Source organism: Cnephaeus nilssonii, assembly GCF_951640355.1.
Source record: "Cnephaeus nilssonii genome assembly, chromosome: 11".
NCBI classification, from domain to species: Eukaryota; Metazoa; Chordata; class Mammalia; order Chiroptera; family Vespertilionidae; genus Cnephaeus; species Cnephaeus nilssonii.
This window is the reverse complement of record NC_137082.1, coordinates 88003596-88018687: the sequence shown is the minus strand read 5'-3', so window position 1 is coordinate 88018687 and position 15092 is coordinate 88003596. Positions and strand designations below refer to the sequence as shown.

The following is a 15092-nucleotide window of genomic DNA, read 5'->3' as shown; positions in this document are numbered from 1 at the left end:
TTTAGGATTCTGAAAGTATGCTGAATGTTTTCAGTTGCTAATACATCTCCGTAAATCATTTTTTAAAACGATATAGAAAGAGGAGTCGTCCTGCCCAGCTGAGGGGACGCTGGATTTAGGCTGCGAGTCGGAAGTGGATGGCACCGAAATGGCAGAAGCCAACGCCCGGGGGGAAGGAAACGGAGGTCAGTGCGATGGACTTCAGGGGGGAAACCCTGTTCCCTTACAAGTTACATAGAACTGACAGTTCACCAACTGGACTCCCTGCCCCTGTAGGTACCATTTTCTTCTAAGTTTTTACCACCTACTTAGATTTATCATCAAACACCTGTGCTTCAAAAGGTTAGTACCTCAGACAAGTGAACAGTTTCTGGCTTTTTGTTTTTATTCTATTTTCATTTTGGATGGATCTCCCCTGGGTCATCTTGAGTGTTATCCGCATATTTCTCCTGCAAGGTGAGAGGGTCATCCGAGGGTACCCGGTGGTTTTAGTCTGATGTGCGGCTTGAGCATGCCGGGGGTTTACGTCTGATGGTGCTTGACATCACAGTAGTTTTATAATAGCTTCGTTTCCAGGTTTGTCCGTAATGAGCTTAGTGTTAACATTCCTCAGAGTGAAACAAGGGCCAAGTAAGTCCTGTCCTTGTGAGACGCTGTTGAAAAGTAAGCAGCCCCTCCGATTCTCGGGGCATTTCCGGCCCTGAATGCTCTCCAGGTGAATTCCTGGCACCTTTCTCCAGCCACATGCATGCGATTCTGCTGTCTGTGTGGTTTCTGTATTGCCGTTCTGGCAAAGTTGTGTTCCACAAAAGCTGCTGTGATTATTTTCCACTTGCTACCCACTGGTCCCACAGGTGGGCCCTGGTGGTGATTTGGGGAGGAAGGTTGTGTCCTTAAAGCCCCTGTCAGTGGACTCGTAGAAATCGGTCTCTTTTCCTTAAACAGACAAACCTTAAGGGATCCTTGTGGAAACGATGTGTTTCACGGATAGCCAACGCCGTGCGTGTTATTATTGGCCATAGGAGTCCCTTTGTGTGGTGCTGGGCACCCCTGCCTTTAAGCTGGTGTGCTCTCTGACGGTCCCCCGTGATGGAATCTGCCTCAGCGCCTACCCGATCTGCAGCAGAGATTGCGAATCACTGTAGGAAACACAGGGTCTTGTCTTAGTCAGATGGCTGAAATAAGCCTTGTACAGTTATATTCCCCCTCCCCCCCAACTAACTTTCATTGAATTTGATGTCCCTAATCCTATACCTTTTGAAAACTCAACCCACCACCACTGAAATTGTACTGTGAGCTTTGGCAGGTCCTGCGGTTAATCAGTGATGCTCAGCAATGTCTGGCTTCCTGGAAGGCCTGGTGAAGGGGGCAGACTCTCCTCCTTCAACAGAACAAAGGGGAATCTTGTGGGTCACCCCTCTAGTTGTACTACCCATTTGCATCAGCGCTTGTATGCTGTCTCTGTCAACATATACACTGAGCTTTTACTGAGTGCCAAGGACTGCTCTTGACATTGCAGTCACAACAGTGAAAATCCAGAACAGAAAGAGACCACTCATGGATGTTCATGTTGGTAAAGAGAGACAGTTATCATACAGATATGTAGCCCAGCCTGTGTGGCCCAGTGGTCGAGCATTGACCTCTGAACCAGGAGATCATTGGATTGATTTCCTGGTCAGAGCACATGTCTGGGTTGTCGGCTCAATCCCCAGTAAGGGCATGCAGGAGGCAGCTGATCGATGTTTCTCTCTCATCATTGATGTTTCTATTTCTCTCTCTCTCTCTGAAATCAATAAAAAAATTTTTAAAAAAACACCAGATATGTAAAATTTATAGCTTATTCAATGCTGACAAGTGATATGGAGCAGCATAAATAAGGAAATATGAGTGGGGTACATTTGAGAAAAGACTCAATGGGAGTGAGGGAGAAGATATTTAATGGGAGAGAGTTTTAGGTAGAGGCATCAGCAATTATAAAAGTCTTGGGGCAGGAGAGTTCATAGAATGTTCCAGAAACATCGAGAGGCCAGTGTGGTTGGGAGCCAGAAAGAGCAAAGGGGAGACGGGGGCAAAATATGGTAAAATAAGAAGTAAGAGAAGTTATAGGCCAGACCATATAGTGCCTTGATGTTGGCTTCTGTTTTGAATGAGATGTTAAACCATTGTAGGGTTTTGAGCTAAAGAGACAATGATCTCCCTTAGGATCATTCAGTACAATATATATAGATAAGGCATATAGATATGTGTCTCCACCTCTATCTATTTATATATGCATGTAGATAGATATAGGTATATATTCACCAGGTAAAAAGCGCAAGACTGGTTAAAAAGCTATTGTCATAATCTAGAGAAGAGGTGATGGTGGTTTGAATAAGAGAAACAGCAGTGCATGTGATGATAAGTGATTGGATTCTGGATACATATGGAGGTGGATCCAATAGAAAATTCTGAATTTAATGCAGTTATGACATAAAGAAGAGTTAGAGATGACTCCAAGGGTTGAGTGTGAGCAAAGAGAAGAATAGCATTGTCTTTAACGTAGATGGCAGCTCTGCAAGAGAATCACTTTGGGGCAGGGGTTATTGATCAGGAACTTAGTTTGGGACATACTGAGTATGTTGAAATGTTAACATTTTTCAACAACCAGACTGATATGTTAAATAATTGGACTTGTCTGTCTTAAACTCAGGGGAAAACCCTTGCTGGAGATGTACATTTGAAAGTGGTCAGTTGATAGATGAGATTCAAAGGCAAGAAACTGGATGAGATCACTAAGAAACTGAAGGTAAATAGGAAAGAGAAGAGGTCCAAAGACTACGCTCTGGGGGACTTGAATGTTAAAAAGTTAGCAGGACCCAGGACCGTAGGAACCCGCAAATGAGGCTGAGGATAAATGGACAGGAGAACAGGTGGTCTGTTCTGGAAACCGAGGGAAGAAAGTGTTTCTGGGGAGGAACCGACTCGCCTGTGTCAGATGTTTTTGATATGTCAACGTATAATGAAGACTTAGAAATAGCTATCAGGTTTAGCTTTGCGAGGCTAATGTTGAACTTGACAAGGACACTTTTTGTGCACTGGTGAGACCACAAGCCTGAATGGAGTGGGCTCAAGAGAATGGGAGAACAGAAATTGGTGACCCCAAGCGTGGACAATTCTTTCAAGGATTTTTGAGATAAAGGGAAGGAGGGAAATGGGAAAGTGTAGCCAAGAGAAACGTTTTTTAATGTGAGAGGTAAATATTAAAATAATGGTAGACTGATGGAAAATTCAGGTGAGGAGGAGAATTTGATAATGAGGAGGGTATCCCACTGCCATGTGCTTATGATATGATGAGAGGGAATAGGATCTTTTATATATGTTTTTATTGATTTTAGAGAGAGAGGAAGGGAGAGGGATAGAGAGATAGAAACGTCTATCGGCTGCCTCCTGCACACCCCTACTGAGGATGGAGCCTGCAACCCTGGCACCAGCAATCACAGGGGACCTTTTGGTTCATGGGTCAGTGCTCAACCACTGAGCCACACTGGCGGGGAAGGAAATGGGACCTTTTAAACAGATGAGGAGATAGGTCTTATTTAGTAGTATGAGAGGTTCTCTAAGGAAGCAGTCGGAAATGTCAGGGTGTTTGGCTAGAAATAAAGGTAGGTGAGTACATGTGGGAGAGGGCTTGTAGAAGTTTGCTTCTTTTTCTCAGTGAAATAGGAAACATACTCATCAGCTAAGGGTGAGGAAAGGAAAGATAGTTTTGTAGAGATTTCAGGAGAAGATATGAAATGTTTGTCTAGAGTCTGACATCATTAAGGATACTCCTAAAGTTGTTAATCCTGAATTGAATGAGACCAGTCAGCATGGCTGTGCATTTTTCTCAGTCAAGTTCATGACCGACCACTGAACAAGTCCAGAGTAGGCACAGCGTTGGATTTGACTAGAGTTGGGATTTTGCCAGGCGTCAATGATTAAAAGAGTAAGGGGCGAGGGACGTGAGGGTGCATGAAATAGGGTAGTTAAGATCAGTCTCCGTGGAATTGAAGCTGGTTGAGGGGGTGGGTGAAGACCCTGTGTGGGAGGGATGGTGTGAAAGGGGGAGGCATCTTTGTGTGGATTTGCTGTTACAGAGAAAATGAGTTAAAAGAATGGGTGATGGGAGAGTGGAGTGTATTCAGTTGAGTTCGGGGTAACGTTGTGGAATATATGTCTGAAGTGACAGGAAAGGTGGAGGCTCGGTTTCAGGCTGTCCTGAGGGGTCAGGCAGTGTATGCACTTGCCTTACAGAGTGGCCTGGGTGAGGGGGCATCCGTAGCTGAAAGTCAGCAGCCCGCCATTGCCCCACCTTAGTCCTGGAACAGGGTCTAGTGGGAGGAAACTAGATGTTGTAAAGCAGGGGTGGGGAACCATTTTTCTACCGAGGGCCATTTGGATATTTATAACATCATTCACGGGCCATACAAATGTATCAACATAAACATTAGCCTGCTCTCTTGGGTCAAACATTTAATTAACTCACCACTAAGGCCTTGGCAGGGCCAGACCAAATGATTTCTCGGGCCTTACGCGGCCCGTGGGCCTGGGGTTCCCCACTCCTCTTGCAAAGGGTGGTCCTGCCGTACAATATTACAGGATCGCCTGTGTGGGTAATGGAAACAGACGATTGTGGTAGAACTAGCATGGAAAGGGTATGCCATTTAGGAGCTAAAATCTTCATACCATGAAGGGGAGTCGTGCAGGAGTTTGTTGGTAAGCACAATGAGGAGCAGCAATCGGCACTCTAGTCTGAGGACAGGAGCTACAACGCTAGAGGCATCTAAGGGGCAGGGAGGGGACTGGATGCCGCCTGCCCCATTTCTAATCCGGTGGCACAAGCCGTGTGGAAAAGAGAGGGGCTGCTGCCTGAGAGGGAGGAGGAGGAAGAAGTGTCCATAGGAGCGAGCCAGGTTCTGTAGATTAAGATGCAAAGGGAGTGTGCAAAGAAAAGAAGGGGCTTATAGGAGGTTTTGCGAGTGACGAATCCTGACTGTCAGAGGGAAGAGCGGGAGGATGTTAGAGGCTGGGATGGGGTCGGGGAGAGGGTGAGAGCACTCAGCCAACAATTAAACCAAAGCGTGATAAGCAAACTCCCCTAATTGGAAGTGTGAATAGGTGCTCAGCAAAAGAGCACTTCCCTACACATCTCCAGCCAACGTGACCCAAACTAGAATTTCCTGGCCTCTCCTTTGAAATTGCATTAGGGAAATTGCTTGTGGAATCACTGGGAGCATAGTAAATAGCTTATTTCCTTGAGTATTCCTTGATTTGCCCACTTTGCATCTTATTGCAAACCACAACCGCTTCTCGTAGGACAAGTATATTTTTCATCCCTGTAAATATGATATACTTATATGTGTAGTCCATTAACCTAGCCTTGGGATTCGTTTTCAAAACCTAGATACTGAAAATACTTGTATATTGAGTGCTTATAATGCCCAGCCTTTGTAAGCTCCGTACATGTATATTGTTTAATCCTCACTGCAGTCCTGTGAGATAGCCACTCCTAGGCTCTGTTATAATATTTTTTTTAGTAGTGAGCAAACACACTTAGAGAAGTTCCATGTCTCGTCCAAGTGGCAAGCCCGGGTAGACATGTGTAACCCCGAGAGCCTGCTGGAACCACAAGGATCACTGTGAGCCAGGAGCCATGGATGTCGTTTGCCTTCACAACATTTGTCCAAATCTGTTCCAGTTGTAAACTTGAGAACTTGACAAAGGAACCCTTGGCTTATCCACATGAAGAAGAGGGATGCCACGTGATTTCTCACAAATCCATAATACATTCCCGGAAACTGAACTGGTCTAGGTGATTTTCTTGCTTACTCTGTGTAGAATACATATTTGAACCAGAATGGATATAATACCCATACTTCTTACAGCTGTACAAATATACTTTGAAAATATAATCAGAGGGAAAAGGTGGGGCCTGCGGGGGGATGTGTGGACATGGGAGGAAGGGCAGGGCAAGAGGAGGGGGAGGAGAGAAGGCCGCCAGCATCTGTTTCTTTCTTTTTATTCTTATCTCATCCCCCCCCCCTCCTTTTCCATTTCTCCTTTGGAATGAAATATTGGGAGGTATTGAGGTGAATACTAATAACTGTCAATCTGTGATATCCCCTTGTGGCACTCCAAAGAATAAACCTCTGCTACCATAAGAGTTATTTCAGATTAACAAGGATTAATTGACTTTGGCTGCACCCTTAATTAAAGGGGGGCGGCGGAGAAGCATTTGAAAAGAAAGCACTTGACGAAAACTGGGAAGAAAAAAAGAAATCTTAGCAGCTTAATTCCAGTCGGTAGCCCTGGAGTCCTCCGGTCGAATGAAGATAAAAATAGCCATGCCTTGGCCCTCTTCTGGCCACCAGCGGCTGGATTTTAAGTGGGAGTCGCTTTGCCAAGATGTTTTGTTTTATAGTTTTGTTTAAAATTTTTACAGTGTGGGGGAAAAGGGGCATATTATTGATTATAGAATTTACAAGACACAGAACTACAGTTATGTGTTATGTTTCTTTGACTCCTAAACAGCTTCTCAAGTTAATAAGAAGGAGGCTTACAGACTCGAGAAAGTAAACTCTTCACATTTTACAAGCCTAGCTCTCGAGATCGAAGAGTGATTTAGGTGAATCACTTGATATATCTTTGTTGACAACCCATGACCATTTATGCCAATATAAGTATAGATCTGTGTCACCCAAAGAAAACATTTTGAATTTTATGGGCTATTTTAGTCAGAGATTTATGGGGGTGTGTGTATGTGTGTGGGTCTGAGTTGTTTTCTGAGCATAATACATTGGTGCATCATAAGTTTGCTCACACATATTAAATTGACTTACGGCACGCTGCTGGCTGCGGAACCCGTTTATATTTCATATAAAATGATACCATCAGTAGATAGTCTTCACCTTCTCTTTATAAATTATTATTATTAGCGGGAAAACGAGCTGCTCTTTTTGTGGCCCTCATATATTTCATGTTTAAACTCAAAAGCAACCCTTCTGTTTAATTTTTTTTTTTTAATGAGGAAATTGGAGATTGTACAGTTCTCATCCACAGAGATCAAATGCGCTCCTGTGTGTTATTAACCCTAATGGCTTTCAGGGAGGAAGCAGCAATCTGGCGGGGGGATTAGTATTTTAAGTCTCTGTTGAGGGGGGGAAATTACAGAGAACATACATCCTACGTCTCAGCCCTTAGGTCCCAGGGTAAGTAATGACTCCCACCATTGGAGGATTTTCTATGTCCCTTTCTTCATTATTCTTCAGGGCCCGTTCCGTACGGGGTTTCTGGTTGTGTGATTCTTGGCAGAGTCGTGTTCACTTAATGAAACCTTACTCGGCCCCCTCTTGGTTTGCGCTGCCTCCGAGGCCGCACTCGGAGGGGGAGCTTTTCAAAAGGGAAAAGTGCTGTGAGGTGGCCCGGCGTGTGCGCGGGGCTCTCGGCGGAGACATCAATTCCACACGGATGAGGCGCTTCCTGCAGGAAGGGCGATGGGACTGATGAGGCTTCGGCGTCCGCGGGGGCGGCCCTGAGTGTCTCCTGGGCAGCGTCATGCACAGCTGGGGCAGGACCAGGCAGGCTGTGCATGGTGCACGGAGTGTGCTGAGGAACTTGCTTTCTTCCTTTTTATTTTAAATATAATTTTTATTGATTTTTCACAGAGAGGAAGGGAGAGGGATAGAGAGTCAGAAACATCAATGAGAGAGAAACATCCATCAGCTGCCTCCTGCACACCCCCCACTGGGGATGTGCCCGCAACCAAGGTACATGCCCTTGACCGGAATCGATCCTGGGACCTTTCAGTCCGCAGACCAATGCTCTATCCACTGAGCCAAACCAGTCAAGGCTCTTTCTTTCTTTTAATACTTTTTTTTTTATTTCAGAGAGGAAGGGAGAGGGAGAGAGAGATAGAAACATCAATGATGAGAATCATGGATCGGCTGCCTTCTGCATGCCCCCCCACTGGGGATCCAGCCCGCCAGCCAGGCACGTGCCCTGACCCAGAATGGAACCGTGACCTCCTGATTCATTGGTTGATGCCCCACCACTGAGCCACGCCAGCCGGGCTGTTCTGAGTAACTTTTTTTTTAAAAAAAATATATTTTATTGATTTTTTACAGAGAGGAAGGGAGAGGGATAGAGAGCTAGAAACATCGATGAGAGAGAAACATCGATCAGCTGCCTCCTGCACACCCTCCACTGGGAATGTGCCCGCAACCAAGGCACATGCCCTTGACCGGAATCGAACCTGGGACCCTTCAGTCTGCAGGCCGACGCTCTATCCACTGAGCCACACCGGTTTGGGCGGTTCTGAGTGACTTTAAACGCTGTCGCCGGCCCAGCCGAGGCTCACTCCTCGTGGCCTCCCGGCCCTGTTTGGCCGGAGGTGTTTCAGGAGCTCGCCTGTGCTCCGGGTGGTTTTCCGCGGGATGGCGTGAGAGGTCACGGTCAGTTTCTCCCTGGCGGCCCCTCCCGTGTTGTAGGTGAGGGCGGGGAATCCTGCCAGGTCCCCCCTTTTCTCAGGTGAAGCTCGTTTGCCCCGTATCCAACATCTGCCTTTTCCTGGACGGCGTGGCTGGCTCAGGGAGCCACCTGTTCCGCATGGGTGGCCTCAGGCCCCGGGGTCTGGGAAGGGATGTCGGCTCGGTTACACAGGACGGCAGACGCGGAGGAGAGAGGATCCTGCTGGCAGTCAGCAGTGGCCACGGCAGGATGTAAAGCTTCCGCTGCCCCCTCTCTCCTCCTCCCTGCTTTCATCCCTGCCCACGGTTTCCACGGTTCACCAGCAGCACGCGGGCCTCGGAAGTTCATGGAGGCCTGGCCTCGCCGGCCAGCGTTTCACTTAACCCGGTGGATTCATTAGACATTCCTCTGCTAGCACATGTCCCGGCGCTGGGACTCACGGGCCCTTTCTACCTGCCTGCTGCATTTTTGATAACCTTTACAGTCAAGCATTTCTTCCTTCGGCTAAAATCTTTTGTGCTTTTACTTAAATGAATTCCCACCCCCCACCCCCCACCCCTTATCCGCCTCAGGATGGAGAGCAGCTGGACATCATCTAGATCCCACTCCTTTATTCTAACTCTCCCAGTGCCTTAGCCCGGCTCCTTCAAACATCACTTCTAGGTTACTATTCTGTACTTCTGTTACCCACCAGGGACCTCTTTTTCTTACATATTTCCCCTTGAACTGCGGCCTCTGTTCTTGTATAATAAGATTTATACAAGAGTCAGGGAAGAAAAGAAAGTTTTCTTGTTAAGTGCAGATAAATTAGCCCATTTAAGTGTACTTTCCCCCTCATTTTCTGTGCCGAGAGGGAAATATTTCATCATGTGGCGATAAGGGTTGGAAAGAGACTATGATCTCATAATAAAAACAAACCTCCTCTCAAATAAAGTAAAAATTAAAAGTATTCTTGAAATTACTCAGGTTAGCTAGCCCAGCTTCAGTTTGATGTATGTAGTTTGTGATTAATAAAGTTTTTAAAGTTGATACCAGGTCATCCCTTCTCTCCTTTTCGTCGAAAGTGACAGCAGATAACCATTTCTCCAACAGCTGGCGGCCTGAGCCCCTCCTCTCGCTTCCCTGGGTGTACCTGGAGTTCCCTTTCCTGTGTTGGGTGTGAAGCAATGACCAGCAGTGCCCGCGAGGGGGGCACTTACCCTTGACCTCTAGCAACCTTTTGGCGATACTCTTCCTCCCGCTTTTTTCTACTTCCCACTTTCCAGGCGGGCTGCTGTACTTGTGTGTAGATGTTTCGGGAGCCTGACGCACTGTAGACCGGCACAGGCGTTGTGCCGTGTAGGAGAAATAGGTGCTGATGTTTCCGCACGCGGGCAGCTAATGGTGACATCCTGTCCGTGGCTCTGAGAGGAAGCCGCACCGCTTCTGTGGTAGGAGGGGTTAGGTGGCCGAGGCTAGTACCTAAGAGGTATGTTTTTTCCCATGAAATCTCTCTATCTCTGATTTGGGTGTCTCCTCTCTTGTCTGAGTTTACAGGGATGTTTTTATGGTATCCGTGGGACAGGTGGAGTGCGTTCATTAGGTTGGGCCAATGAAGCAGGCCATAGACACAGTAAAAGCTTCAGTTACGTTAGGTCTGTTTTATTCATAGGTCATATGGTGCTAAATACTGTCAAGTATCAATACATATCATGTTCAGATGCTTTCTCCCTGGAAAATTTGTTTATGGGGGAGTTATTATTTCCATTAGTTTATCAATTATTGCTCTATTTAATTGTCCTGTCTTGATATCTCATACCCTTTGAATGTTTTCTTTAATGCAACAGGGAAATTATTTAAATCCAGACACTTATATCTACCTTAGAATAGGAATGCTTTGGGAGAGGGCACTTTTCCTTAGTCTAGATCAAAAGAGGATTAAGGAATTATTATTTTATTTTATTTTTTTCTGTAAGATATGGAGTTCAGGAAAGATTTAGTTTGGGTCAGATGGGCTTTGCCTGGTCTTTGACATCATTTCAAACAGTTTATTTTTTGGCATGTATTTTGTTCAGATCTCTGAACGCATAATAATCTGGCCACTCAGTGTATATCCTATATAATAAAAGGTTAATAAGCAAATTGTCCCCTCAACCAGGAGTTCGACCAGCAGGCAGGCCGGCCAACCGCCCATGTCCCCTCCCCCTGGACAGGCTTGCCGGACCCCATCCATGCACGAATTCATGCACCAGGCCTCTAATACACACACACACACACACACACACACACACACACACACACACATACACACACACACATATACATATATATACATACACACACAAACAGAAGCTTTTTTTATTAGGGATACTTTCAAATTACCTGCTTGTTAATCTTTCAAAACAAATTGTAGTTATCATGACTAGGCTTTTATAGACCTGGCTTTTCTCAGGTAAAATTACGAGTTCTATACTACTGTTCTTTGAAAGTTACCTTTTAACAAGTTGTGGTCTCAAAGTTAGTACTTGGGTCTTGTTCACTGTTTTTCTCCCTGCATTTTATACAGGACTTTGGCATGAAAGTGCTCAATAAAAGTTTTACAACTGAGTGAATAATTAATAAAAAAATAAATGCGCTCCTTCTAAGACCCAGCCCTCTTTTAAAATGTGATTGAATCCTAACATGTGGCACATGTGTTAGAATTCATGTGTGGTCGTTGACTTAAGTTTTTCTTTATGAAAACAGTATTAAAGCAATTGTGTGTATCAGGGTTATTTCTACAGATACCTGTGTTGATTTGAGAGCCTCTAGTATGAGTTTTCAGAAATGGAGAAAGGGGGTCGTTGGAGGGGGAACTGATAGAAATGAGATTGACCCAAGGATGCCCCCTCTCCCTGCCTCGATTGGACCTTTGAACACCCGTTGCCTCAGGTAGCCTGTTACTTACTGTGCAGCCTAGTGAGATGCACGCATCCCTTTGTGGGAGTGACTGTGTTATGCAAGATCCGGTCTGTTTGGTGGTTCTGTCCCCAAGCAGCTCCTGCTATTCCAAGTAAGCATCGCGATGTCTAAATTTGACTCTACATTTATTTTTATTTCACTCTGCGAAACCTCTAAACCGTGACTGTCCTCTTAGAATGAGGCGGCGAGTAAGGACAGCGAAGGAAGCAGATCGGCAGTCAGTGGCCGGCCCTGCGTCTTCCCCGAACTTGCACAGGACGCTCTGTGCTTCCGTCTCCATATTTGCCCGAATGGACTCCAGGATCATTTAAACATTTTCAGAATAGGGCGTCTCTTTCCAAAGTGAGCCTGGGGTGGCGGGGTGGGGGTGGGCTAGAGAAGAGGTAAATGGGGCTGGGGGGAAAGGGGACATATGTCACACTTTCAACAATAAAGAATTTTTAAAAATATATATTTTATTGATTTTTTACAGGGAGGAAGGGAGAGGGATAGAGAGCTAGAAACATAGATGAGAGAGAAACATCCATCAGCTGCCTCCGGCACACCCCTACTGGGGATGTGCCCGCAACCAAGGTACATGCCCTTGACCGGAATCAAACCTGGGACCCTTCAAGTCCACAGGCCGACGCTCTATCCACTGAGCCAAACCGGTTAGGGCAACAATCAAGATTTTAAAAAATGAATAAATAAACTCACCTTTTTTGTGTGCTTTTCCATAATGAAAAACTGTGTTTTGCTGACCTCCCCTTCCATGAATTCTTATGAAAAATAGTGATTAAAAGTTAACTTTAAAAAGCGTTTAGGTAAATTTAATGAAAATCAAATGGGACACTGTAGTTTCATAAACATTTACAGGTCAACATGTATAGATCTGTACATACATCAGTCCCTGAGTTGCTGAGCTTGTGGGTGGTGAGGCAGACACCCCCCGCCCCCGGGACTGTGGTGAATCCGTGCACTAAGTTCCGAGGGAACATGATTAGGGGAGGAGGAAGCCCGCCTCAGAGACCGGGGTGGTCAGGAAAGGTTTGGGGGAGGCTGTGTGAGTTTGGTCTGTCAAGATGAGTTTGTCCAGTCACCTGTTGGAGGACACTTGGGTTGTTTCCACGTGTTGGCTCTTGTAAATAATGCTCAGTGGTACATATAGACAGTGGAATACTACTTGGCCATAAAAAAGATGAAACATTGTCATTTGCAATGACCTGGATGGATCTTGAGGGTATTATACGAAGTGAAATAAGTCAGATACAAAAGGACAAGAACCATATGATTTCGCTCACATGTGGGATATAAAACAAAAAGCAACAAGTGAACCAAAAAGAAAGTACCAAAAATACCTCATAGCTACAGACAACAGCACGGTGGTTGCCAGAGGAGAGGGAGAAGAGAGAAAAAGGGGGGTCAAGTACGTGGAGGCAGGAGGAAACTAGAGTTCTTGGTGAGCACACAATAGAGAATACAGATGTTTATTATAAAATCATACATGTGAAATTTATATAATGTTATTAACCAATGTTACCTCAACCAATTTTTAAATATATTTTTATTGATTTCATAGAGGAAGGGAGAGGGAGAGAGAGAAACATCAATGATGAGAGAGAATTATTGATCGGCTCCCTCCTGCACCCGAGGCATGTGCCCTGACTGGGAATCAAACAGTGACCTCCTGTTTCAGAGGTCGATGCTCAACCACTGAGCCACGCCGGCCAGGCTTACCTCAATAAACGTAATTTTAAAAATCATTTTGCCAGGCAGAGAGATGGAGAAAAGGTACATGGAAGAGGGACAATCAGAACAATTGCAGCAAATGCATCAAGTGTATGTGTTCAGGGAATCCGGCCAGGGTGGGAGTGGGGGCGGGGGAGGGGGGCGCAACCAAGATGTGGGACTGGAAGGAGAAACAGAGTCAAGATTGCCCTCTGAGCGCGCCCTTCTTTGTGTCCCAAGTTCAAGGTCAAAGGCCTCTTGCACACTCGCCAGTGGGTTAGTAATGAGATTGGAGGGAATGGCACCATCCCGTCTCCTAGCACCCAACTTTAAAAGTATGAGCTCTAACCGATATTTAAAAGTATGAACCCTTACCTGTGTTTTCCAGCTCAGCCACATTTTCAAGAGGAATGGGGAATGAACAAGAGGAGAGAGGGGCAAGCTGGAGACCCTGCGGACAGAGGCTGAAATCCAGGCCTGCAGGGACCCAGTTGCCCACTTCTCTGCCTTCACTCCTGTCCCAGGATTCCGTCACCTCCACCTCACTTTGCTCCCAAACAGAGTATCTAGGAGGAGGGCTTAGGGAGTCTGAGAGGGAAAGAACGTAGAGGCAGTGAGCAGCAAATGCCAAGGTTCCCATCAATGGCTTGAATTTAAAAGGAGCAAATTAGCTTTGCACTATGTTTGTGGCGTGCCGAGTTTGGGCAGTCAAGCCATATGTACTCAGAAATAGTGTTTCTATGGCTTTAGAATTGTGTTCCTCATCCATGCGTCCACCGCGGAGGAGCAGGCAGTCCTGTGGGGTTTGGAGGGATAAGACCCTGGCATTCGTGTTGTGCTGGCGCCCGGGCACGGTCAGGAAAGAGCTCCCCTCCTGTTCTGAATGCCACGGAGGCCTCCCTCTCTAAGCTGCACGTCCGTGTCGGACACTCACTGGCTAGAACATCTGTCCTGATCCTTCAGTTTCCTGGCTCCTGGTGCCACTCCGTGTACCGGGGTTTCCCCCATGTCCTTCCTTCAACGTGCATTTTCTTTGGCTTGGATTTCAGAGGCCAAACTCAGCCCCTTAGATAAATACTCAGGCAACTGTTTAAAACAAACCCTCTGTTATTTATTTGTCATGTCTGTTACTGAGAAAGCGGCAAGAATAAGTCCAAGTGGAAACCATGTGTGCTGTCAGAATAGAAATCTGCATGAACCTGTACAGTCCAATGACATCGTGTTTTTAGACCTAGCCACCCTCAGCACACCCATGGCACAAGAATGATCTGTGCCAGACATGCCCAGGTTAACAGCCCCTGCTGTCAAGGCGTACATGCAGGCATACCCTAGGGACTCATTACATTGTGCCTCACCCATGTTTCTCTTTCTTTTCCCCCCTTAAAGGTGTTTTTAACCCAAAGGAACACTCCCTTATAGATTTTATGTTCTATTACATTTACATTCTTTAAGATTCTACAGTTATTTTATCAGAATTTACTAATTAGGGAAAATTGACTCAGAAAAATAGGACTCAATTCCAGAAAGAAGGATTGGAGAAAAAAGTGCCTAGGTAGTAAAGGAATTCTTGTAATCCTTCCCCGGGATCTTGGAAGGTCAGATAAAGCAGACTAGAGTTGGTTTAGAGCAGTGGTCAGCAAACTGCAGCTCGCGGTTTGCCACTCTGTTGACTAATGAGTTTGCCGACCACTGGTTTAGAGGAAAATGAATCCTCTTGGGTAGTGGTCGGCAAACTCATTAGCCAACAGAGCCAAATATCAACAGTACAACGATTGAAATTTCTTTTGAGAGCCAAATTTTTTAAACTTAAACTTCTTCTAACGCCACTTCTTCAAAATAGACTCGCCCAGGCCGTGGTATTTTGTGGAAGAGCCACACTCAAGGGGCCAAAGAGCTACATGTGGCTCGCGAGCCGCAGTTTGCCGACCACGGATGTTGGGGGAAAACTTCATAGTATTTCC

General features: G+C 45.9%; 1 protein-coding gene across 2 annotated transcripts in view; it reads left to right on the top strand.

Moving 5' to 3' along the window:
* ASXL3 (ASXL transcriptional regulator 3) overlaps positions 1–15092 on the top strand; it is a gene marked incomplete at its 5' end in the record, with an annotated part of 185596 nt that overhangs the window by 82208 nt on the left and 88296 nt on the right. For both annotated transcript variants that reach the window (XM_079785113.1, XM_079785111.1), the window contains one exon: positions 77–185. In XM_079785113.1, coding sequence (XP_079641239.1) covers positions 77–185 — 109 coding nt within the window. The remainder of the gene's footprint in view (positions 1–76; positions 186–15092) is intronic.